The 27,728-nt window shown below is 42.3% G+C and overlaps 1 protein-coding gene across 1 annotated transcript in view; it reads right to left on the bottom strand.

Annotated features, from left to right (window-relative positions):
• Positions 1-22,209: 22,209 nt before the first annotated feature.
• The window catches only part of LOC129841362 (neuromedin-K receptor-like), a 38,377-nt gene continuing 32,858 nt past the window's right edge, over positions 22,210-27,728 (bottom strand). The window contains exons 4-5 of the mRNA XM_055909603.1: positions 25,174-25,370; positions 22,210-23,549 (exon numbers count right to left, since the gene is read on the bottom strand). Coding sequence (XP_055765578.1) covers positions 23,249-23,549; positions 25,174-25,370 — 498 coding nt within the window. The 3' untranslated portion in view covers positions 22,210-23,248. The remainder of the gene's footprint in view (positions 23,550-25,173; positions 25,371-27,728) is intronic.

The following is a 27,728-nucleotide window of genomic DNA, read 5'->3' as shown; positions in this document are numbered from 1 at the left end:
CACATTTCTCGGTTCTGTTATTTCCGCTGAAGGCATTCAGATGGATCCCGCTAAGGTCCAGGCTATCAGCGATTGGCCCGTCCCTAAGTCACGTGTCGAGTTGCAGCGCTTTCTCGGTTTCGCTAATTTCTATCGGCGTTTCATTCGTAATTTCGGTCAAGTGGCTGCCCCTCTCACAGCTCTGACTTCTGTCAAGACTTGCTTTAAGTGGTCCGGTTCCGCCCAGGGAGCTTTTGATCTCCTCAAGAAGCGTTTTACATCCGCCCCTATCCTTGTTACTCCTGACGTCACTAAACAATTCATTGTCGAGGTTGACGCTTCAGAGGTGGGCGTGGGAGCCATTCTGTCTCAGCGCTTCCACTCTGACGATAAGGTCCATCCTTGCGCTTACTTTTCTCATCGCCTGTCGCCATCGGAGCGCAACTATGATGTGGGTAACCGCGAACTGCTCGCCATCCGCTTAGCCATAGGCGAATGGCGACAGTGGTTGGAGGGGGCGACCGTCCCTTTTGTCGTTTGGACTGACCATAAGAACCTTGAGTACATCCGTTCGGCCAAACGACTTAATGCACGTCAAGCTCGTTGGGCGTTGTTTTTCGCTCGTTTCGAGTTCGTGATTTCCTATCGCCCGGGAAATAAGAACACCAAGCCTGATGCCTTATCCCGTCTCTTTAGTTCTTCTGTGGCTTCTACCGACCCCGAGGGGATTCTCCCTGAAGGGCGTGTTGTCGGGTTGACTGTCTGGGGAATTGAGAGACAGGTAAAGCAAGCACTCACTCACACTGCGTCGCCGCGCGCTTGTCCTAGTAACCTTCTGTTCGTTCCTGTCTCTACTCGTCTGGCTGTTCTTCAGTGGGCTCACTCTGCCAAGTTAGCTGGCCACCCCGGCGTTCGGGGTACGCTTGCTTCTATTCGCCAGCGGTTTTGGTGGCCTACTCAGGAGCGGGACACGCGTCGTTTCGTGGCTGCTTGTTCGGACTGCGCGCAGACTAAGTCAGGTAACTCTCCTCCTGCCGGTCGTCTCAGACCGCTTCCCATTCCTTCTCGACCATGGTCTCACATCGCCTTAGACTTTATTACCGGTCTGCCTTCGTCTGCGGGGAAGACTGTGATTCTTACGGTTATCGATAGGTTCTCTAAGGCGGCACATTTCATTCCCCTCGCTAAGCTTCCTTCCGCTAAGGAGACGGCACAAATCATCATTGAGAATGTGTTCAGAATTCATGGCCTCCCGTTAGACGCCGTTTCAGACAGAGGTCCGCAATTCACGTCACAGTTTTGGAGGGAGTTCTGTCGTTTGATTGGTGCTTCCGTCAGTCTCTCTTCCGGGTTTCATCCCCAGTCTAACGGTCAAGCAGAAAGGGCCAATCAGTCGATTGGTCGCATATTACGCAGCCTTTCGTTTCGAAACCCTGCGTCTTGGGCAGAACAGCTCCCCTGGGCTGAGTACGCTCACAACTCGCTTCCTTCGTCTGCTACCGGGCTATCTCCGTTTCAGAGTAGTCTTGGGTACCAGCCTCCTCTGTTCTCGTCCCAGCTCGCCGAGTCCAGCGTTCCCTCCGCTCAGGCTTTTGTCCAACGTTGTGAGCGCACCTGGAGGAGGGTCAGGTCTGCACTTTGCCGTTACAGGGCGCAGACTGTGAGAGCCGCCAATAAACGTAGGATTAGGAGTCCTAGGTATTGTCGCGGTCAGAAAGTGTGGCTTTCCACTCGTAACCTTCCCCTTACGACAGCTTCTCGCAAGTTGACTCCGCGGTTCATTGGTCCGTTCCGTGTCTCTCAGGTCGTCAATCCTGTCGCTGTGCGACTGTTTCTTCCGCGACATCTTCGTCGCGTCCACCCTGTCTTCCATGTCTCTTGTGTCAAGCCTTTTCTTCGCGCCCCCGTTCGTCTTCCCTCCCCCCCCCCCCGTCCTTGTCGAGGGCGCTCCTATTTACAAGGTACGGAAGATCATGGACATGCGTTCTCGGGGACGTGGTCACCAGTACTTAGTGGATTGGGAGGGTTACGGTCCTGAGGAGAGGAGTTGGGTTCCATCTCGGGACGTGCTGGACCGTTCGTTGATTGATGATTTCCTTCGTTGCCGCCATGGTTCCTCCTCGAGTGCGCCAGGAGGCGCTCGGTGAGTGGGGGGGTACTGTCATGTTTTGTCTTTGATCTTCATGTCTTGTCCCTGTGCTTCCCTCTGCTGGTCTTATTAGGTTCTTTCCCTCTTTCTCTCTCTCTCTCTCCTCCTCCCTCTCTCCCTCTCCCGCTCTCTCTCTCTATCGTTCCGTTCCTGCTCCCAGCTGTTTCTCATTCTCCTAACGACCTCATTTACTCTTTCACACCTGTCCCCTATTTTGCCCTCTGATTAGAGTCCCTATTTCTCCCTCTGTTTTCCGCTTCTGTCCTGGTCGGATTCTTGTTTGATGTTTGCTGTTCCTGTGTCCTTGTTCCGCCCTGTCGTGTTCTTTGCCTTCTTCAGATGCTGCGTGTGAGCAGGTGTCTATGTCAGCTACGGCCAGTGCCTTCCTGAAGCGACCTGCAGTCTGTGGTCGCGTCTCCAGTCGTTCCTCTCTATTGACGAGAGGATTTCAGTTCCTGTTTTGGATTGACCATTGATAAGATCCAGGAGAATCATTATTTGTTTAATACTGGAATAAAGACTCTGTTACTATTACGTCGCTTTTGGGTCCTCATTCACCAGCTTAACACTTTCATTATCTTGAGTTGTCTGCTAAAGTGGTAATCAATTATAGTGAGCCTTCAGGATAAATGATTATATGGTGTGTCATATGAGTGCCCTGTGAGGTTAGAATGAACTTTTGAACCTGTTTTCTATTTGATTAGGACAATGAGACGCATTCTGTAACCTATGACGTCATATATTGTATATAAGTCTGTGTTTATGATCAAATGGGAGCTTGCTCCGAGAATAAACACTATTATCTAATTTTAATATGACTGTATCCTGTCTATTTTATGTTAATAAGTATCTTACAAATTCTTATAAATAGACAGATTGAATTTAATTAATGAGTATATTGTAGGAATCATTTAATTCCACTAACAGAAAGTCTCCGTTGATCACCTTTTTGCGCAAATGACAGCCAAACCGCCACACTTCAGATTTGAACACTTGGCTTCTCTTGTAAATAAATGGTCATTTCAAAATACATATTGCTTGTCCTAACAAAACACGAATCCCTTTTTCCAATTTCATTGACCTTTCCAAAAAAATATTCTTGGCCGATAGGCATTTGTCCACTGATAATTAAAACAGAAATGTTCAACAGGCATTAAGAGACATGCATATTCATAGATACTTGTCAAGCTTACCAAAAAGTGATAGAGGGCGAGGGTGAACCCACTGGGCACACACACTGGTTGAATCAACATTCCTTCCTCTTAATTTCAATGAAATTACATTGAACCAACATCTGTGCTTCGCCCACAACTGTAAGGCTCTACAGAGGGTGGTGCGGTCTGCACAACGCATCACCGGGGGCAAACTACCTGCCCTCCAGGACACCTACACCACCCGATGTCACAGGAAGGCTAAAAAGATCATCAAGGACAAAAACCACCCGAGCCACTGCCTGTTCACCCCGAGGTTCATCAAGAAGGCGAAGTCAGTACAGGTGCATCAAAGCTGGGACCGAAAGACTGAAAAAAAGCTTCTATCTCAAGGTCATCAGACTGTTAAACAGCCATCACTAATATTGAGTGGCTGCTGCCAACATACTGACTCAAATCTCTAGCCACTTTATTAATAAAAAATTGGATGTAATAAATGTATCACTAGTAACTTTAAACAATGCCACTGTCATGACGTGGCCCTCTTTGGGTATAGCGAGTACCCTCCCCCTCTCTATTACCACCTCTCGCTCCCTCCTACACTCAGGTTCTGTTATCTCAGGTCATAAATTCCATGAGGAGACTCTCCTCAGGGCCAGGCAGTGTAGAAAGAGGGTTTCACAGTAGAACAAAGGAACTTATTCTACATCACAGAACTTGAGAACAATATCCATGTTTTGGTGAATGTGTAAACGGTCGGTGGAGAAACCGTTTTATGTGTTTTATGATTTTGACCTCAGGAAAGACAATACAGCCACATTACCATAACTCTGTTTTACACAGGAGCCTCAGTTATGAGGTTTTGCATCTAATTATTGTATAAAATGAATGAGTAAAGATGAAACTATTTGTGAAATTATGTAATGTGATTTTAAACTGTTTAATGAAAAAGAATCCAATTCCCTTTAAAGTTTAACTAAGTCATTGGCCCGCGCCATGAGCACAGATATTGATCTGGCGTCATGGGATAGCCCCTTTTTACTGTTCGGAATAAAACCCCCACCTAGAGAAATCACCTGTAGACCATGCGTACCTCGATCACAGAGGGGGCGAAGGTTTTTGAATTCCTAACCAAACCACGTGGAGCATTGGCTACACTGGTGGAAAAGGTTAAACTCTGAGACTAACGATACCGACAGAATTACAGCAAATCTTCTATACTAATTACTAGTCTGCAGCTAGGAATGATGTACCATTGACTGCGAAGACCGACAACCGCCAAACACATCTATTCTACAAGAACATTCCTGAATGTTACTCTGAAGTATCCATTCTAACCGCAAAGAGAAGTTCAGATGAACTTTCCAACAGAAAGACGGACGATTCCAACAGAGATCACGACGACACACTGAGCCTAAATATATACAGTATATTGATTGCAATTATTCCCGAATGAGTGAGCGTTCATGTGCCAAGGATTAGTATTTCTATCAATATAATTATCAACTGTGTAGTGTCTTTAGTCTTTCGCGCTTTTCTCAGTCCCTTTGTCTACCAAGCCGCCATATCGGTTTAGCCCGCTAGGGCACATGCCCTATCATTTCCTTGTAACCATATCTACGTTTGTTATGCATTTCTGTGATTATTTAGTTAGTAAATAAATGATTAAGACAATGATGTATGGATGATTCATAGTGAAGGCTGGGTTCGTGCAGATCACCAACAACTTATGGTGTTTAGTGAGACTAACGTGAGGTAAAGAACAATTCATTCATTAGAAGACTAATTGATCAGATATTAAAATATCTGAAAAGTTATATTAGGAAAATGATAACTTTGAAATCTGAAGATTTTCCTTGGTGCCCCGACTTCCTAGTTAATTAAAATTACATGATTAGTTTAATCATGTAATAATAATTACAGAGAATTGATTTGATAAAATAACAGTCTTCAATTTAATGATGCCAAAGACACGACACCACTTTATATATATTATATAATGTTTACATACCCTACATTACTCATCTCATATGTGTCACGTCCTGACCATAGTTCTTATGTGTGTTGCTTGTTTTAGTGTTGGTCAGGACGTGAGCTGGGTGGGCATTCTATGTTGTGTGTCTAGTTTGTCTGTTTCTGTGTTCAGCCTGATATGGTTCTCAATCAGAGGCAGCTGTCAATCGTTGTCCCTGATTGAGAATCATATATAGGTGGCTTGTTTTGTGTTGGGGATTGTGGGTGGTTGTCTTCTGTCTTTGTGTTCTGCACCAGATAGGACTGTTTCGGTTTTCACATTTCTTGTTTTGTTGTTTGTAGTGTTCTAATATATTCTTTATTAAATCATGTTGAACACTAGCCGCGCTGCGTGTTGGTCCTCTCCTTCATCCCAGGAAGAAAACCGTTACAATATGCATATACTGTACTCTATACCATCTATTGCATCTTGCCTATGCCGCACGGCCATCGCTAATCCATATATTTATATCTACATATTCTTATTCATCCCTTTACACTTGTGTGTATAAGGTAGTTGGTCTGAAATTGTTAGATTACTTGTTAGATATTACTGCATGGTCGGAACTAGAAGCACAAGCATTTATCTACACTCGCATTAACATCTGCTAACCATGTGTATGTGACCAATAACATTTGATTTGATTTGATTTGTGCACCCTGGGGAATAGAGAGATGGAATAAGCCAATGCGTCTGCTCCACAAACCAAGTCTCCCTTCAACTTATATATTGTGATCAACCTCATTGGTATCATTTATCCAACTAGAAAAAGTACATTTCCTGACGAAAATGTGTATGCTTGCTTCATCTTTTAGTTGTCTTAGATGTATCATCTAGTTGGAAGTGTACTTAATATAATTGGTAGCGATCGACAATCTAGTTGGTCTACATCTTCTCCATTAAAAGTAGTTACAAGCACTATGTCAAACTGGCTGACATGGACTGAGAGATCTTGCATTTCTGTTGCATCTAATCCTACCACCAGCACCATACACAAATCGCTAGAACCCTCTACCGTGCTCTCCCAAGGGCTACTTTCAAGAGATCCTCTAAATACATCAGGAAGTCTTACTGTGGGAGTGGTGGAGCACGAAGCACAGTGGGGAAGCTGTTATCTGTCCCCTAACAGCACACACACACACGGACACACAAGCACACTCACAAACACACAAATGCAGGAAGTGCAGCTTAAGGACATCTTCTACTAGGGACACTCCTGTAGTCGCTAGGGACACTCATACTCATGCTGTGAACACATGGTGAGGTGTGTGTGTGGGGGAGTATGAATTTCCCCAAGCATTTGATGCAATAGACCTACAGTTGAAGTCAGAAGCTTACATACACCTTAGCCAAATACATTTAAACTCAGTTTTTCACAATTCCTGACATTTAATCCAAGTAAAGATTCCTTGTTTTAGGTCAGTTAGGATCACGACTTTATTTTAAGAATGTGAAATGTCAGAATAATGGTAGAGAGAATTATTTATTTCAGCTTTTATTTCTTTCATCACATTCCCAGTGGTTCAGAAGTTTACATACACTCAATTAGTATTTGGTGGCATTGCCTTCAAATTGTTTAACTTGGGTCAAACATTTCGGGTAGCCTTCCACAAGCTTCCCACAATAAGTTGGGTGAATATTGGCCCATTCCTCCTGACAGAGCTTGTGTAACTGAGTCAGGTTTGTAGGCCTCCTTGCTCGCACACGCTTTTTCAGTTCTGCCCACAAATTGTCTATAGGATTGAGGTCAGGGCTTTGTGATGGCCACTCCAATACCTTGACTTTGTTGTCCTTAAGCCATTTTTCCACAACTTCGGAAGTATGCTTGGGGTCATTGTCCATTTGGAAGACCCATTTGCGACCAAGCTTTAACTTCATGACTGATGTCTTGAGATGTTGTTTCAATATATCCACATAAAGTTCCTTCCTCATGATGCCATCTATTTTGGGAAGTGCACCAGTCCCTCCTGCAGCAAAGCACCCCCACAACATGATGCTGCCACCCCCGTGCTTCACGGTTGGGATGCTGTTCTTCGACTTGCAAGCCTCCCCCTTTTTCCTCCAAACATAACGATGGTCATTATGGCCAAACAGTTCTATTTTTGTTTCATCAGACCAGAGGACATTTCTCCAAAAAGTACGATCTTTGTCCCCATGTGCAGTTGCAAACCGTAGTCTGGCTTTTTTATGGCGGTTTTGGAGCAGTGGCTTTCTTCATTGCTGAGCGGCCTTTCAGGTTATGTCGATATAGGACTCGTTTTACTGTGGATATAGATACTTTTGTACCCGTTTCCTCCATCATCTTCACTAGGTCCTTTGCTGTTGTTCTGGGATTGATTTGCACTTTTCGGACCAAAGTACGTTCATCTCTAGGAGACAGAACGTGTCTCCTTCCTGAGCGGTATGACGGCTGCGTGGTCCCGTGGTGTTTATACTTGCGTACAGATGAACGTGGTACCTTCAGGCGTTTGGAAATTGCTCCCAAGGATGAACCAGACTTGCAGAGGTCTACAACTTTTTTTTCTGAGGTATTGGCTGATTTCTTTTGATTTTCCCATGATGTCAAGCAAAGAGGCATTGAGTTTGAAGGTAGGCCTTGAAATACATCCCCAGGTACACCTCATATTGACTCAAAAGATGTCAATTAGCCTATCAGAAGCTTCTAAAGCCATGACATCATTTTCTGGAATTTTCCAAGCTGTTTAAAGGCACAGTCAACTTAGTGTATGTAAACTTCTGACCCACTGGAATTGTGATACAGTGAATTATAAGTGAAATAATCTGTTTGTAAACAATTGTTGGAAAAATTACTTGTCAGTTTCGGCATTCCATGGTAACCTCACCATGCGGTAAATTGGTTAATAGACCAAAAACAGAGTTCCAAACCTCTCTGCCAATAACAGCTAGTTTTCAGTTTCCCCTCCCCACTCAGACCACTCCCAGACAGTACTAGCTAAATAATTGCTTGAGAAATTGTTTTTTACTAAAAATCAATTTTAGCCCATTTTAATGGAAATCTGTTACAGTATGGTTAGCCAGAAGTGATTTGATAAAAACTACTGCATTAAAGTAATACTCCCACTAGCGTATCAGCTGTGGTAAACAGACATGGGCTTTAAAAAAGGCACCAAATATGTGCAAATCTCAGCAGTCAATCATACTCCAAAGAGAGGGGATAGGATTGAGCTACATTGCCAGAACTCTAATTTATGAAAATGAAGGCATAAATACATATAGAAACTTATGTAAATCACTGGGTAACCTTTCGATCAAAAAAGGGAGAAATTACAGCCTACATAATATATCTTTATCAAAGCTTCATCGTGGTGTAATACTGCCCATCAATACATCCTGTGACACAGACATAAAGCAGTGTATGTTGAAAGATATGCAAATTAGAATAGATAATAGATAGATAGCAGGCAAGGAAGATGAATGCATATGATAGAAGTGCTGGTATTGTATTGATGATCAAGAGTACATTCGCAACGAGAAATACATCTAAGAAATGGTGTGTGTTGCGTGTGTGGGGCGATCTTTTCCATGGACTTGTGAAAGTAAATGGATGGAATTCTGTGTTATAGACTCATCTATAATTCATAGGAATCATCATCATGAAGTCATCAAGCTGTTTCACCATTTCTATTTATTTGAAAAAGAGAGGTCGTCGCTTTTTTGAGGTCTTGAGTCTCTGCCTTGATAAAAGTCAACAGAATGCATCTTACATAATCAAAATTCTAACATGCTGACCAGACCGGACACGTCGCGTGCGCTCACGTCGCAAAATACATTTAGAAATCCAGATTATTAAATTATCGCGCGCGTTAACGAGCGTCTGCGGTGCCACGGGCTAAACAATCCTATTTCTGACGCAGATCGCGCTGGAAGTCCTGCCTCATTGGTTTATAGAAGCAGGTACCCACGTGCCATCTGCTCATTGGTTATACCCACGTAGGTGATTGAAAGACGAAATGTTTTGCCGGTTGTCGTGGTAAAAGTGTAGATGCCAATCACCATGTAAGTTCAAAGATGAACAAGCCTGGAAGGAGGAGAGATGACTAGAAACGATTCGGTTGGCCGTTTTATGTGTGGATTAATTGTCGGAGTAGAAAACCTTGTGCATTTCAGGTAAAATAACAACTCAATGTTTATATCCCAGGACAAATTAGCTAGCAACAGCAAGCTAGCTAAATAGGACAAATTAGCTAGCAAGTGCAAGCTAACTAGCTAAATTGCCATACATGTTTAATGCTTTTCGACCTGTCCCCAAATTAATATCATTGGTTCAGAGTTTGTTTTGATATTTTAACCTGCGTGTCGTGATCACGTTTGGTGTAGGGGGACAAAATACATTTATGCACGATAGCGCACGCGCGCAGCCGGTTTGGGTTCCGTGTTAGAGAAGAGGCCCGGCTCAGTATCAATGTACACACACCAGATATTGTGTCTCGAGTGTGAATCTCTCTCTGCGATTTTCCATTTTCACACTCTGACCTGTATAAAGACTCAGCATATATATTTCACATGAGGGACATACCTTCAGAGAAAGCTTTCAACTTTGAATGCACTACGGAGCGAATGTGAAAGCCATCTCTTTTGGATTGCAGGTAGCAATGTCAAGATGCGCTGTATGGAATAATGTATAAGAAAGGTTTATGACATGACTAGTAAGATGACAGATCTGTGTGCTTGACTCTGAATTCGTAATACACATGTGAAGGTGTGCAGGGTTGCAAGTGCAGTTGATAAAAGAAATAGACAAGACTTATCTGGACCCCCCCAGGGGCCCATAACATTTAATACACTTCTTAATGATTGTGTGATGTGTTGAATTCTATTCCTCCTTTCAGATAAAAGTCAACCTAATCTTTATGAAACCACAAATACTGTGTTTATGAACCCATGGCATTTGAATGAAAAATTGCCCTTCAGTTTCTTTTAAGAATGAACATAGGGGAATGGAATTAAGACAACACTGGATCTTTTTGATCTGGATTAAACATTTTGAAAAACTGACCCCTGAACATAGGATAAATAGGATCCTTGAGAGACTCGTGGAACTAACTGTCTTTCAAAAGACAGGAAAGAGTTCATTCCATTGTCTGGGCTGAGGCATGAGGTGACTCCGGTGTTGAATGAAAGTGGATATTTCCACTACACCCCGGGCCAGCCCACCCCACCCCTTTAAAGCAAAAAAATATCCCCGGGGGAAGAAACACATATTTTCTTATATAAAGGGACTTTGATTTCCACACCAGTGGATGAAGTGAAAGTAGGAGATTGCTCCACCCTGATTCCAGTTGTGTCTCACGAAAATGGGTCTGATTTTTTAAAATTTTATATTAAAGATTGCATGTCTATGTGCAGCGCAGCGGTCTAAGGCACTACATCTCAGTGCAAGAGGCGTCACTACAGTCCCCGGTTCGATTCCAGGCTGTATCACATCCGGTGTGCAAAGCTGTCATCAAGGCAAAGGGTGGCGACTTCAAAATATATTTTGATTTGTTTAACACTTTTTGGGTTACGACATGATTCCATATATGTTATTTCATAGTTTTGATGTATTCACTATTATTCTACAATGTAGTAAATAGTAAAAAAATAAAGAAGAACCCTTGAATGAGTAGGTGTGTCCAAACTTTTGACTGGTACTGTACATCGAGCTATTCTGCATTACTAACTGCCATGGAATTAAATTGACTGGTATGTGATATTTTCCACATCTGCTTATGGCAGCAAGGCCTGTCTGTATACAGTGCATTTGGAAAGTATTCAGACCCCTTGACTTTTTCCACATTTGTTGCGTTACAGGCTTATTCTAAAATTGATGAAGAAAAAAACAATTTAATCAATCTACACACAATATCCCATAATGACAAAGCAAAAACACTTTTTTAGAATTTTTATCAAATATCACATTTACATAAGTATTCAGACCCTTTACTCAGTACTTTGTTGAAGCACCTTTAGCAGCGATTACAGCCTCAAGTTTTCTTGGGTATGACGCTACAACCTTGGCACACCTGTATTTGGGGAGTTTCTCCCATTCTTCTCTGCAGATCCTCTCAAGCTCTGTTTCAAGTATCTCCAGAGATGTTCGATAGGTTTCATGTCCGGGCTCTGGCTTTGCCACTCAAGGACATTCAGAGGCTTGTCCCAAAGCCACTCCTCTGTTGTCTTGGATGTGTGCTTCGGGTCGTTGTCCTGTTGGAAGGTGAACCTTCGCCAAGTCTGAGGTCCTGAGCATTCTGGAGCATGTTTTCATCAAGGATCTCTTTGAACGGAGCAAAGTACATTTTTCATTCGATCCGGACTAGTCCCTGCTGCTGAAAAACATCCCCACAGCATGATGCTGCCACCACTATGCTTTACCATAGGTACGGTGCCAGGTTTCCTCCAGACGTGACGCTTGGCATTCAAGCCAAAGAGTTCAATCTTGGTTTCATTGGAACAGAGAATCTTGTTTCTCATGGTCTGAGAGTCCTTTGGATGCCTTTTGGCAAACTCCAAGCAGGCTGTCGTGTCTTTTACTGAGGAGTCGCTTCCGTCTGGGCACTCTACCATAAAGGCCTGGTTGTTGAAGTGCTGCAGAGATGGTTGTCCTTCTGGAAGGTTCTCCCATCTCCAAAAAGGAAGCCTGTCTATTGGTTCTTGGTCACCTCCCTGACGATGGCCCTCCCCCCCCGATTGCTCAGTTTGGCCGGGCGGCCAGCTCTAGGAAAAGTCTTGGTGGTTCCAAACTTATTCTATTTAAGGATGGAGGCCACTGTGTTCTTGGGGACCTTCAATGCTGCAGACATTTTTTGGTACACTTCCCCAGATCTGTGCCTTGACACAATCCTGTCTCGGAGCTCTACGAACAATTCCTTCGATCGCATGGCTTGGTTTTTGCTCTGGCATGCACTGTGAACTGTGGGACCTTATACAGACAGGTGTGTGCCTTTCCAAATCATGTCCAATCAATTGAGTTTACCACAGTGGACTCCAAAGAAGTTGTAGAAACATCTCAAGGATGATCAATGGAAACAGGATGCACCAGAGCTCAATTTCGAGTCTCATAGCAAAGGGTCTGAATAAAACTTTGTTTTTCATTTTTTATAAACTTGCTAAAACCCGTTTTCACTCTGCCATTATGGTGTACTGTGTAAAACATGTAATTTAATCTATTTTAGAATATAGCTGTAACTTAACAAAATGTGGAAAAGGGGAAGGGGTCTGAATACTTTGCAAATGCACTGTACCTTACTACTTAACCTGACAAGAGCACTGACACAGAGCAGCCACAAACTGTCCGCACGCTCACGCTGCTCTGCCATGTGGTACGTAGGTGGTAGGATATATTGCTAGGCTGCTACAGTAACAGTTCTCTCAAAAGAGCCTCTGCATGCCAATTGCCTTATTTAGTGTTGTGATTCCAACCATGACTGGTGTGAGTTTGAAAAAAACACTTCCATGGAATCACAGTAGCTGCTATCCAAAATGACATCAAAGCTGCTCAGAGTAGGAGTGATGATCTAGGATCAGTGGCCCTTTTTAAATCAAAATGAATATGATTATATGGACAGATGGGGACCTGATCCTAGATCAGCACTCCCACTCTGAGACACTATATGGATATGAGCCCAGATCACTGAATTACTCATTCAATCAGTGGTGGAAAAAAGTACCTAATTGTCAGTTGAGTAAAAGTAAAGATACCTTTAATAGAAAATGACTCAAGTAAAAGTCACCCAGTAAAATACTACTTGAGTAAAAGTCAAAGTATTTGGATTTAAATATACTTAAGTATCAAAAGGAAATTTAATTGCAAAAATATACTTAAGTATCAAAAGTAAAAGTGTAAATAATTTCAAATTCCTTATATAAAGCAAACCAGATGGAACAATTTTCTTGTTTTGTTCATTTACGGATAGCCAGGGCCATGCTCCAACACTCAGACATCATTTACAAACTAAGCATGTGTTTAGTGAGTCTACCAGATCAGAGGCAGTAGGGATGACCAGGGATGTTCTCTTGAGAAGTGTGTGAATTAGACAATATTCCTGTTCTGCTAAAGCACAAAAAAATGTAACGAGTACTTTTGGATGGAACAAAAAGTACAGCATTTTCTTTAGGAATGTAGAGAAGGAGAAGTAAAAGTTGTCAAAAATATAAATAGTAAAGTACATATACCCCAAAACTACTTTAGTACTTTTAATTATTTGTACTTAAGTACTTCATACCACTGCATTCAATTTAGAAGAAAATGTGTTTCTTATTTTGTTTTGTTTTTTCTCTCTACCCAAGAAGATATGACCTCTGAAATACACATTCAATTTTGAGGGAAATGTTTTGTCTTTTTTGAGTCCATCTAATATAACATTATGGAGTAAGTAAATATATTTTTTCATTAATTCCACATTGTAAAACAAGAAAATGGGGGGGAAAAGTCCAAGGGTGGCCAATAATTCCTGTAGACACTAATGTATAGGGCTCAAATGAAAATGTATTTTACCAAGAACATACTCAAGCCAGAGCACAAGCTGGGTGGTGAGGTGTGGGAAGATGAGAGCGAATGGAAGAACGGAGAAATAGCTTTATTGTGCTTCATTACTTCTGCAATAACAACAGCTTCAACGACAGCAAGAGATAAACAAGATGGCCCTAGTACAATACGTCTCTTCGCTACATTAGTAGCCATGTCACTTTAGACTGCACTAATGTAATGAGCAACGCCATCAACCCTGCATCATCCCATGGCTTCATCCTACCCTCTTCAGGGAATCACCACACAGAGAAATATTGAAATGATGATGTTTGAGGACAATGATACTGTCAATGCTAAAGCATCTAGAACTGAAAGGGGGAGAAAAAAAACATCTGATTACCTCAAAATGTAATAATGCCAGAGGAAATTGTATGTAAGGAGGAAAAGTAAGTAGAAAAACCATAATGATATCTTGTTCCAACCTATTTCTGGTTAGTTAACTTTCTTTGAAAAAAATTATTCAACACAAACACTTTCACCTCAGCTAATGAACAGTGAACACCCAGCTTATGCCAAGTGAAGCATGCCTAAAAATGCAGTCTGTCAAGTGACCTACTACAATGTACTAAAAGGAAAGGATGCCTGGGTGGTAATAATACACGTTGATACAAGTATGTGGGCAATTAGCGTAAAGTCTTGTCAGTCTGTCTGTCGGTCGGTCAATCTTTTCTTGAAGATCTTATAAATAGCTCTCTAAGTAAAGACAATTGAATAAGGAAGCTTATAGTCTGAGGAAGAGCCTGTGTCTGAAATAGCACCTTATTCCCTATATAATGCACTATTCTTGACCAGAGCCCTATGGGCCCTAGTCATAAGTAGTGCACTTAATAAGTAATAGGGTGCCATTTGAGATACAGACAGAGTTTGAAGCGAGTGGCGTTTATGACGAAGTTAGTTCTGATTTCATTTGGAGTGCAAGCAGGTGAATTATCAGTATTGTCTTGTGAGGGCTGCGAGCCAAGGCAAGTCATGGTCTTGGTTCTGCTTCTTGAATATCAATGCACATTCACAAGTCTCTGAACTAAGGGGTAGACAGTAACAGCACAACAGTAGCCTAACTCTGGCATTTCGAAACAAAAAAAACATGATATTTCTGCTTGATACCGAAGGGTATAAAAAAAAATCTCAAATAATGTACTTTAACTGACTATGTTTTGGGTGCCAGCTAGGTGGGATTTGGACTTTTGTAACTATTTAATTGGTTCCACTGTGCCTGGAAAGCTCAAAAGTATTTGGAGTAATACACTACAGACAAAAAGTTTCCTCCACAGATTGTCTGCTGTCCTTCCATAGAGTTGCATAAAGGGTGCACATGGAAAATGCTAAGATGAGCCCAATTCTATGCCTCCTTGCAAATCCATAGAGGAATGCCTGTCCCAAAAATGTTCACATGGGAGTTCAAATCAAATCAAATTATATTGGTCACATACACATGGTTAGCAGATGTTAATGCGAGTGTAGCGAAATGCTTGTGCTTCTAGTTCCGACCGTGCAGTAATATCTAACAAGTAATCTAACAATTTCACAACAATATACACACACAAGTGTAAGGAATTAATAGATGGTATCGAGTACAGTATATACATATGAGATGAGTAATGTAGGGTATGTAAACATTATATAAAGCGGCATTGTTTCAAGTGACTAGTGATACATTTATTACATCCAATTTTTTATTATTAAAGTGGCTAGAGATTTGAGTCAGTATGCTGGAAGCAGCCACTCAGTGTTAGTGATGGCTGTTTAACAGTCTGATGGCCTTGAGATATAAGCTTTTTTTCAGTCTCTCGGTCCCAGCTTTGATGCACCTGTACTGACCTCGCCTTCTGGATGAACTTCGGGGTGAACAGGCAGTGGCTCGGGTGGTTGTTGTCCTTGATGATCTTTTTGGCCTTCCTGTGACATTGGGTGGTGTAGGTGTCTTGGAGGGCAGGTAGTTTGCCCCTGGTGATGTGTTGTGCAGACCTCACTACCCTCTGTAGAGTCTTGCGGTTGTGGGCGGAGCAGTTGCCGTACCAGGCGGTGTTACAGCCCGACAGGATGCTCTCGATTGTGCATCTGTAAAAGTTTGTGAGTGTTTTTGGTGACAAGCCAAATTTCTTCAGCCTCCTGAGGTTGAAGAGGCGCTTTGCTGTTGCGCCTTCTTCACCACGCTGTCTGTGTGGGTGGACCAATTCAGTTTGTCTGTGATGTGTACGCCGAGGAACTTAAAACTTTCCACCTTCTCCACTACTGTCCCGTCGATGTGGATAGGGGGGTACTCCCTCTGCTGTTTCCTGAAGTCCACGATCATCTGGTTGAGTTGGAGGATTAGTCACGTCTGAGTGAGTTCCGATTGGATGAGCGATTGACTAATATTCCCTTCCACGACCATATCCACGACTGATTCCTAGTAGGAAGGATAGTTGAGGATAACTAGTTAGATATCTGCTTTGTTTTGACCGTCCCCCACGCCACTTTAACAATTCGTTTAGATTCAAGGGAAACCACAATAGCTAAATTCTGCAACACCATGGTAATGTAAATGCTGTACCACAGAACGTTGACAGAGCATCCACAAGAAGTAGTAGGGATGCCAAAACGTGGTGGGGTGAACCCGTTGTTGTTGTTTGAATCCCAGACAACCCTTGAAGCACTTTTCTTTGTAGGAAAACTGCAGTAGCTAAATTCCACTACACAATGGCAGTGATGTGAAGTACTAAAGTAAAAATACTTTAAAAGTACTACTTAAGTAGTTTTTGGGGCTATCGGTTATTTACTTTACTATATAAATTTGACAATTTTTACTTCACTACATTCCTAAAGAAAATAATATACTTTCTCCTCCATACATTTTTCCTGACAATGAAAAGTACTTGTTACATTTTGAATGCTAAGCAGGACAAGAAAATGGTCCAATTTACACTTATCAAGAGAACATTACGGACACTGATCTGGCAGACACACTATGTAGTAGGATGTCCCTTGGGGGTATCCGTACCTATGTATGACATGCGAGGATTAGGTTAGTAAACATGCTGGAGCTAGAACCTCGTTGTCGCGCGTCCTTATTTTAGATCATACTACATGGTGTCAGAAGTGGTTTTAAAATTCACATAAACGTGAGGGACGTACCAAGTAAATCATACATTCAGGCTGTTTCAAAGCACGGAGGGCACATTGTTGGAGATAAAACAGCGCATATCATTATTTTGCTAGCTAACGAGCAAGGACTAAGTTACTGCTAAGCAACATGTTGCAAGAGGAAGAAGCTGGCAGGATTTCAGGGTTTGCGACTTCAAGTTCAACGGGCTCTGGCGCAAACACGCACAGGCCAGTGGTTAGTGCTGACGGATTTCGCATTAGTCCCCCGCAGAATATGACTTCACACATGTGACCAGTAGCCCCTACCATGCACAGAGTAATGGTGAGGCAGAGAGCTGTGAAAACAATCAAGGGACTGCTGAAAAAGAACAAGGATCCATACAGGGCTCTGTTAGCTTACAGAGTTACACCACTGCATCATGGGCCGTCGCCTGCCGAGCTCCCGATGGGCAGGATGCTGAGTTCCCCATTGGGTGTCTCCCCGGCTCAGCTTAAACCGCGATGGCCTAACAGGAAGGCATTCGCTGAGAGGGACAAACGGCTGAAACAAACACAAACTGGAGACTTTAAATCAGAGACACCGTGCTACGGAGAGGCCAGAGCTGACCGAAGGTCAACGTGTGTGGATTACAAACTCAAAAGACACCAGCAATAGTGCTGAGGAAAGCGGATGCCCAACGCTCCTATGTGGTGGACACAGGCTCAGAAGAGGTACGAAGGAACAAAACACACCTCAGAGCTCTTCCAGATCTACCAGCCACACAGACTGAGGCCACAGAAAATGCACAAAAAGAAGGTGAAGGAGAGAGAATGCTCACAGAGCCACAAGCGCGCCCAAAAAGGGATGTGAAGCCACCAGAGTGGCTGAAAGACTATGTTACGTGAAGAGAAAACACACTGTTGGGGACCATACCCAGCAAAAAGAGACTGTACCTAAGTTAATGTTCATACTGTGTGATTTAATGCTTTCATACTGTTTAAGGATGTGAAGTAGCATGTTAGAGAATAATACTGGTTTCCAAATTGCATTTCAGTTATGCTTCAGTGGTTATGCATGTTGAGTTCTTGTTCATGGGAGAGGGGAAGATGTAGTAGGATGTCCCTTGGGGGTATCTGTACCTACAGTGGGGAGAACAAGTATTTGATACACTGCCGATTTTGCAGGTTTTCCTACTTACAAAGCATGTAGAGGTCTGTCATTTTTATCATAGGTACACTTCAACTGTGAGAGACGGATTCTAAAACAAAAATCCAGAAAATCACATTGTATGATTTTTAAGTAATTAATTAGTATTTTATTGCATGACATAAGTATTTGATACATCAAACAACCCCAAGAACACCATCCCAAACGTAATATAAGGAATTTGAAAGGATTTATACTTTCACTTTTGATACTTAAGTATATTTTAGCAATTACATTTACTTTTGATACTTAAGTATATTTAAAACAATCCTTTAAGACTTTTACTCAAGTAGTATTTAAGTGGGTGACTTTCACTTGAGTCATTTTCTATGAAGGCATCTTTACTTTTACTCAAGTATGACAATTGGGTACTTTTTCCCACAACTACACAATGGACATGTAAATACCACAGAATGTTGACACAGCATCAACAAGAAGAATTAGTAGGGACACCTAATAAAGAACAAAACTATTTTATTTACAGGATCACTTTAAACCAAACACGTTACACATCGACAATGACAAAGTCCACGTTGTGACGAAAGTCAACCAAAACTCCACCAGTAGGTCATAAATAGCTAACACAAAAGTGTTCACAATGTACAGAATTGAATCTATTGATTTATGATTACATGTCTTAAATTGGTAAGGCCCGTGCTACTGTTATCAGTGTGAAACACTGCAAGTTATACACATGCTGCTTGTCACTGTTCATATGGCGCTTGTAAATGTACATGAAGTGCATGACGACATGAAACCCTTTTCAATCTGAGCAAACAGGATTCTCCAAGTGTATGTTTCTTCAATTTGGGATGTATTACTATAAAGTATTTTAAATTCAATATGTCGGGTTGTGTAGATGTAAGCATTCATGATAAGAGCATAGACAGAATCTTGACATTAAGCTTAAACAATACCGTTCAGTACAGGCTGGGTTCACATACCCAGATTAAGCCTATTCAAAAGGAACATCTGATGCCATGAATAAACTTAATCTGGGTCCATGAAACTGGCCCATAAAATCAAACTTTAGAAGTTATGCAGAAATACTTTGTACCACATGCATAAGCATCACATTACAACTTTATAAGCACTACACGAACATTCATAATATCTTATGCCAATGTTAAATCACTACACTGCATACGTCAACTGGGAGTTTGTTGCATACTGTATGCTGCCATTAGCACGTAGTGTTTGTGAAGCTGTTATGACTGATTGCACTGTGGTATATCCTTATTCAGGGCCCTTTGCCCTGAAGTGTTATCAAATCAGTTAATCTGGACGACTGCAACGCAAAAAGGCCAACCATTTGATAGAGGCACTATTAGTTATACATTAAACTTAAACATTGTCTTCAGTAACATAAGTATACAATGGACGACTGACATCACAACAGTTTTTTTTCTTTACGTATTTTCATGTATCAAACCATATCTTAGTGAATAACAACACTATCAAAAAAAAATGGGATTGAATGATAAATACAGTAGCAGCTAAAACGCATCATGACAACGCGTAATGAAATACATGACGCAAATATAGTATTTCTTTACATTCTTTCATAAAGGCTTAGAACATTATTGGCACTCTCCAGCAACACTACACCAGACATACCTCGTTAGAAATATGTCAGAATGTCGACACGTTATAGGACAACCTGTCCCTAATCTTAGACAATACGTCATTATAATGACACAAGAGTAATATGTCATCGTAAGTGATATACAAGTAATACATCAGATTAGGTGATACACAACTGCAATGGTTGAATACATCATTATAGTGACATAAGTCATGTCACTAAGTGATATACATATACAATTAAGCTTACGTGGCATATAACTACAGTGGTTTAACGTCACTATCTTTACATATTCTGGTAAGACCATGTTGACTTCACGTCTGGGGTAAGGAAACATTGGCGGTATCCTCACAGAATGGCAATATTAAACTGAATCTAGCCTGATTTCACTGTAATATATGCATTTACATCACTATCAAATCGACTGGTCACATTATAGCTCGTTTCAAAACAAACAAAAGTGCGTGTCATGAAAAAAACATCTAGAAATGTCTTTGATCAAAGTTATAATGATCTTACTATCTTTTGATTAACCGACTCATTGCCGTTTGGTATCATGCTCAAGTATTAAACTAAAGAACTACATTTCATCACTTGTGATGCAACCTGTCACAGCGATGCAACCCCATTGATATATATATGAACGCTGTCGAATGTGACTTGTTGTGTATACAGTTTGTTACCTTACCACCGGCAAAAAGCAGGCTGTTTTTTTTCTTCCTTCCCCCCCTTCACACAGCTGTTATTTTCATGTTATCTTTAAGTCAAGCTGAGGGCCACAGGTGGGTAGTCTGTCATCTGGAGAAAAAATAATAATACAACACTTCACCGTCTACAAGGGCCTTGGGGGACCAAGGTGAGACCGGTGCCTCAGGCTTTGAATTATCTTTGCCCCCTGAGGGAGTTTGCAGGAGACCCCCTATCAGACAGCCGTGGAACCTGAGCTATGGCACGTAATGTCTTTATACTGCACTGGGCTGTTGGGTATAACACGGCTCGCTCTCATTGGTCAGGGGAAGAAATACCCTAAACCAAACGTGGTTGTTCTCTTGGCGTGTCGAGTCAAACAAGACAAAAGGCTGAAGAGAAGCCTGGTGCTAGTGCCAGCACTTGATTTAAACCCTGAAGGATCACACACACATATATATATATATAGTATATACACATACATATATATATATATATATATATAGTAGGCGCACGCAAGCACACATACCCACACCCAGGGAAGAAATACCACCCCTTACTGGAAGTGATGGGATGGCAACCCTCTTTCACTATGGCATCCATCTAATTGATGGCCCAAGGTTTTACCTAACATCTAGATTCTAAACACTGTGGTCATATAAACCCTGCACTGTGGATGCACACACACACTGTGATCATGACAACTCTGCTCCGTGGGCACACGCACGCACAAGCACATCTAAACACCTCATTGTGGGCATTTTGTTCAAAGCTACAGTACTATATGTAAGTGCAATGCAGGAAGTGACGCACTTCTCAATGGGAATATGAAGGCAAAAGAAAAGTAGTAGTACAAACTGTCATCTGCTATTTGAATTCCATTCCACAACAGTTTTTTCCTGCAATTGTTTTCTTATTGGAAAGCGTGCATAACCACAAAGCTACTCAAACATAGAAAAATATGGATACTGATTTTAAAACATTAGCAGTAAAAAAGATTTACGCTGTACTAAGCATTCAGATTCAGATCAATGACGCCGCTTTAAATAAACAATTAGCTAGTTATTTATGTGCAAATTTGTGTATTCGTTAGTTAGCTTTTTTGCCAATGGTGACCTAACGTTGACCATGTAGGAGGAAAAACAGCGTGCATACACACTAACACTTAACACAGGAATCACTAAGTGGCAATAGAGGTTACAATTGTGGCATAATGGAGGTATCAGGTATGAAGGTAAGACCAACAGGGGCAGGCAACAGACAGGTCAAGGCAGACAGGGGTCAGTAAACCGGAGGTGGGGCAACGGTACCGGGCGACAGGCAGAACCAGGGTAAGGCAGAGGTCGGTAATCCAGAGGGGGGCAAAGGTACAGGTCGGCAGGCTGGCTCAGGGTCAGGCAGGCGTGCTCGGAGTCAGGACAGGCAAGGGTCAAAAGCAGGAGGTGGAGAAAAGAGAGACTGGAAAAAGCAGGATCTGAGACACAAAATGCTGGTTGACTTGAACAAACAAGACGAACTGGCAACAGACAGAGAACACAGGTATAAATACACAGGGGATAATGGGGAAGATGGGCGACACCTGGAGGTCGGTGGAGACAATCACAACGACAGGTGAAACAGATCAGGGTGTGACAGGAGGGATAGATGGGATACTTTGGTCATTCTATACATGACATAAGACTTTGTGGAATCTAGTAGAATCTGTAGTGCTTATAAAGACTATATGTATGCCTTTATAAATTGTAGTTTGTTTAAACTGGGACCAGTCATTCTATACATTACGTAAGACTACAGCTAAAAACCACTGCTACAAATGGTAACTATGGACACACTACCTAAAGATATAGGTCGCTCCCCAAAATGTATTCTCTCTGGTATCTAGCAGGCATATATCTAAAAGTGCTGTAATTTCTAAATGGTTCACTCGATAGGGATGAATATACCCTCACATTAAAGCTGACAGTCTGCACGTCCAAAGTGCTGGTGTACAGAGCCAAAAACAACAAAGAAAATTGTCGCTGTCCCAATACTTTTGGAGCTGAGTGTACAAAACATCAAGAACACCTTCCGAACATCCCTGTAGAATCCGTTCGACACCTTGAGACACTAGGTGTCGAAAGCATTCTACAGGGATGCTGGCCCATGTTGACTCCAATGCTTCAAGTTGGCTGGATGTCCTTTGGGTGGTGGACCGTTCTTGATACACACGGGAAACGTTGAGCATGAAAAACCCAGCAGCGTTGCAGTTCTTGACACAAACCAGTGTGCCTGGTAGCTACTATCATACCCCGTTCAAAGGCACTTACATCTTTTGTCTTGCCCATTCACCCTCTGAATGGCACACACACACAATCCATGTCTCAATTGTCTCAAGGCTTAAAAATCCTTCTTTAACCGGTCTCCTCCCCTTCATCTACACTGATTGAAGTGGATTTAATAAGGGATCATAGCTTTCAACTGGATTCACCTGGTCAGTCTGTGTCATGGAAAGAGCAGGTGTTCATAATGTTTTGAAAACACTCAGTAGCCATTGCATTCAGGATGTTACTTGGCCAGGCATTTTTTGTATATTTTTTCGTATGCATGTTTTTATATACAGTACACTCAGTATTACAGACCGTACAACAATATGATATCTGATGGTTATATTCGACAATTAATTCCTGCTTCTCATCTAAAAGGTGTTTTCTGCCATCTTCTCTGAACTCTTTGAAAAGTGTGTGTTTGCATGTGTGTGTATTGACAGGGACAGCATGTCTTGTATGCATGTTTGCAATGTCTACCTGTTTTTGCATGTACTGTACACAGTATAAGTTACCACTCTATACATGCCAGTGTGTTTGCGCATGCCTGACAGTGTTTGTCTGCTTTCTTGTATGCCCTCCTTTAGGAGAAGTCCTCAGCCTCAGCATTGGGGGCGCAGCCTGCCTTAGCCCCGTTCCTATTGCAACCAAGCCCGTTTTCTACTCTAGGCTTGACGTAGCTCTTCTTCCTGGCCTGGTTCTGGTTGTTTGTTCTGTCTACAGGGTCATACGCCACTACCACGGCGGTATCCATGCGAGACAAGGTGTACATGCTGCTCTGGCGGGCCGGGTGGAGGCGCGTGGCCCTCAGCTCCAGCTCGTCATAGCTGGACACCTGGACAAAGGGGCACCAGCGGAACGCCTGCTTGAAGCCGGCCCGGAACCTGGGGGGAAGAAGGGGCGAATAGAGAGGGGGGCAGGGGTGTGAATGACATGTGATTTTACAAACGGGGTAGTGTTCAAGGGCACGCTGTTGTGAAATGTTTCCCATTGGAAAAGGAAAATCTGTGTTCCTATTGCACGAGTTAAAGTAGCACAGTACCTGTGTCACTACGTTTCCAAAACATTTTCCACCTACTGAACACAATCCAGGTTTTCATAGGATGATCTGATTTTCATAAGGCAGGAGTAAAAAAATTACATACCAATGTATACAGTGCAGTGAGGTTGAAGAGAGAGTTGTATAATGACATAAAACATGAAAGCACACAGACAAACAAACAATTAAACAGGAAACTAAATATAAATCGACTGCAACATACACAGCCCTGTGTTCTCCATCAATTTAAAGTCAGCTAATGACCCAGATAATAAACAACAAATACATACTTAATACAGTACATAAATAAATACATCAAATATTTTTTTAAATAATAGAATAGAGTCCTGTCCAGGGGTATACTTCAAGCTGCCTCACTCTACCGAAACAGGAGATAGGCTCCTGCCCTATTGGCCATTTTGGCTTGGACAAGGCTTACTTAATAATAGCCAAGAAAGATTTAATGATGTTGTTTTTATATATACACATCATGAATGGGGCAAATCAACCACACAGCACATCCTTCCTGAACAGGCCGATTGTGTAGATGGTAAGATTGCTATATGTGCTTTAGATAATTGCCTGCGTGTACCTAAGTGCACTGGGGAGCTTCATTCACAAGCTAGCATTCATCAACGCTCAGACTCCGGATTCAGAGCACTGAAGCTCCTTCAAGGGAGGTCTTGCTCTGTATTTCATTTGGTTATGAGATTTCTGAGGCCGGGCAAAGGAAAGACTAAGGCACAGAGCTTGTCGAGATGGATATACAATTGCCATGCTCTTTTCTTGGCATTAGGATTAATTAACCATGGAAATACAGCTACGTGTGTTTGTGTGTGTGTACACGAGGTGACGCTGAGAGGGTCTTATAGGACTACATCTGACGTCGTACCTCCAGGTTCTGTACCTGCATTGTTCCTGTTTGCAGAAAGAATGAGTCACACAGGTACTGAGTGGTTTAAAGAACAATGTTCAAAAAGCGTACAATGGTAACCAATTTAAATCATGCTTTGATTTCCAGGTCTCTTCAGCATTTCTTAACGATGTCCTGGAAGTAGCTTTACTTTCAATCCTCAGTCCTAAAATTGTATTTTTTTTTTTGCATTTTCAAGAGTGCATGAAAATCACAAAAGGACATGTAATCAGGATTGCCATGGCCTGGACCTTTGTTGAAGCACATGTCTCTTGTGCTGTGTTTGGAGAATTACCGGATATTCAAAGGTTCGACATTCTAATGCACCTTAGTTGTTTTTCAAGGATTGTTATGAACCTATACAGAGGCAGGCCAACAGCATAGATATAATTTCCATGCCCTTTCCAACCATCGACTATGAAAATATAGCTACATGGGTATGTGTGTGTGAGCACATATACCTACGTTTGCATGCACATGTGGGTGTATGTACCTCTGCCCGTGCCTGCTCCCATTTCTGCTTGCCTGCCTGTGTGCACGTGTGTATTCTCCTTACCTGCTGTTGAGGCAGCAGTAGATGATGGGGTTGTACATGGTGGAGCTCATGGCCAGCCACAGCACTGACAGGTAGACCTGCTGGATGGACTTCCACCTCATCAGAGCCTTGTTGAGGCCCGTCACGATGAAGTAGACGTGGTACGGCAGCCAGCAGAGGGCGAAGGTCACCACCACGATGATCATCATCTTGACCACCTGGAGGTGAGGGAGGTGTGAGGTAACATTTAGTTCAATTCTCGTTCAACCCCGTGAGGCGAGCTGTCTGGACACTGTGTGGCGTCTGCTGATAAAACAGACACTCGATCAGCCAGACAAATTATGCTAATTAGTCTGTAAAGTGCACTCTGCAGTTATTATTCTGTGGAGAGCAGAGAGAGCTGTCTCTCCTTCATTTGGAGAAGGGAAATTAAGCTTTAGCCTGTGGTTTCCTTCTTCCAGTGTGTGTGTGTGTGTGTGTGTGTGTGTGTGTGTGTGTGTGTGTGTGTGTGTGTGTGTGTGCTTTAATGAGCCTGGTAGGAGCTCTGACTGGCTGGAGTGTATATGAGTAAACTTATAGGCTACAATGATCAAAGATAATAGGCCAGGGTTAGGGAAGAAGTGCATCAGAGAGAAAAAGCCCTGTCTGTGTGTCTGCTCTTCGCACTTTTCAAAACTAAATGTATGTTACTGTAGATATAGATATATAAATAAATAAGTGGTGGTTAGATATCTTGCTTAAAAAAAAAAAACACTCCAGTTCACTGGCCTTTTAAACCTTCATTTTCTTCGGGGAGAAACTGGTGGCAAAAACACAGTTTCTGAAAGACACAACAACAGGGTTGAAATGGGAAGAAGTGAACTCCAGCTTTCAGTCTCTTATCACCAGTTGGTGGTGTTCTGTAGTCTGCACCACAATCCCAGAAGTATTTTAGAAACTGAAGACATTTCTCAGGGTCGATACTCTTCACAGCAAGGGGTGATCTTTTCTCCAGGTGGGCGTCAGATCCAACAGGCAGGAGATAATAACAGAGCTTCTTTATGTGAGTGTGCGTGCACGCGCATGCGTCTGTGACCACCGCGGAAAGACTGCTATGATTGCACATCTCTCTTCTCCTCAAAAAGGACCTGTGGCCCCGAAGATTAAAGAAACGGAGGCTGACCATTCAGCCTACCGAGAGACTGGCAGGAAAGATCTTAGCTACCCTTTGAATCCCCAGGACATGGCTTCTCTTCTGAAGAGAGCGCTTGGACTTGTCCCAAATGGCACCATATTCCCTATATAGTGCACTACTTTTGACCAGAGCCCTATGGGTTAGGTTAAATAGGTAGCAATTTGGGACAAAGCCCTTAGCTTTGTGTAGGTAGACTGCACAATGGTGTGGTTGCTAGATGGTGGTAGGAGTTGTTATCGCAAAAGCAAAATATGGTCATGCTCAAGGTTGAATAGACTTGTTCAAAAACTGATTAACATCAAGGAAAATCTACACCTAAAGACTTACTGGATCAGTAAGTGTACGGTACAAAAGCAGTAATGTCACTGTCAAATTAAAAATAATACTGAAAACTGTTGAATATTGAAAAATAGGTAGATTTCCTGAATAAAGCAATCTTCCCACGTCCTGTAGCATTGTGGATACAGGTAGCGTACACAGTGACAGGTGTGGTCTGTCTGTCTCTGGACGAGCATGGGAAAAGAGTTGGCTGTCTTCAACAGAAGGGCTTTTCATAAAGGCTCAGAAGAGCAAAGTTCAGAGTGTGCCACACAACTGAGCCCAGACAGGCAGAGAGCAAAAAGTGAAGGAAAACCACCCGGAGAGAACTAAAATACAATCCAAATTTTCCTCATCTCTATTTCTAGCAGCCAATATGGAGTGACAAAAGTTCACGGATGCCTGCACAATAATTGAAACAAGGCAAGACAATCTTAAATTTCTCATGTCCATGATGTGAAATAGTACTTGTTTTCTTTCTGTCCTTGATTGAGCGTGTGTGGCTTGATGGAGCCATTGGAACCAATGCAAACGCTACCCTACCTGGCACTCTCGGCAATGCCAAACTAAACTCTCAAAGTATTTCAGTGAAAACAAATACTATTCAAACCCAGGTCTGGCTGGCATATCAACGGTATTGTACCTAAGGACAGTACATGGAATGTGTTGTTTTCAGTGTTTCTTGGAAGGATAAGGAAGCAATACTAGCATACCTAGTAAAATGCCAGTCACTGCCCGCGGCTACATGTGGTCATGTCTTATAATAACCAACAGAAACAATGGTCATGTAGTCAACATGTCACAGACAAATGTGGTGTCCCAAATGGCACCCTATTCCCTTTAAAGTGCACTACTTCTGACCAGTTGAGGACAGCAAATGAGACAGTCGATAAGTCAGGGTTTTTAAGTGTTAGTAAGATAAGCGGACAACAGCCATTTTCAATTACTTATCTCAGATACAGGAAAATAATCACATCAGATTTTTCCAGGACAATCGGTCTTTGTAATCTGAAAGAAATGTTACTCCTAGCAAATAGCAGCAACACACTCCTTAAAGAAGTATTTACACTTAAATATCAGGAAA

The sequence above is a fragment of the Salvelinus fontinalis genome, chromosome 42 (genome assembly GCF_029448725.1).
Source record: "Salvelinus fontinalis isolate EN_2023a chromosome 42, ASM2944872v1, whole genome shotgun sequence".
Lineage (NCBI taxonomy): Eukaryota > Metazoa > Chordata > Actinopteri > Salmoniformes > Salmonidae > Salvelinus > Salvelinus fontinalis.
Note: the sequence above shows the minus strand (reverse complement) of the source record. Positions and strands in the feature narration are given on the sequence as shown.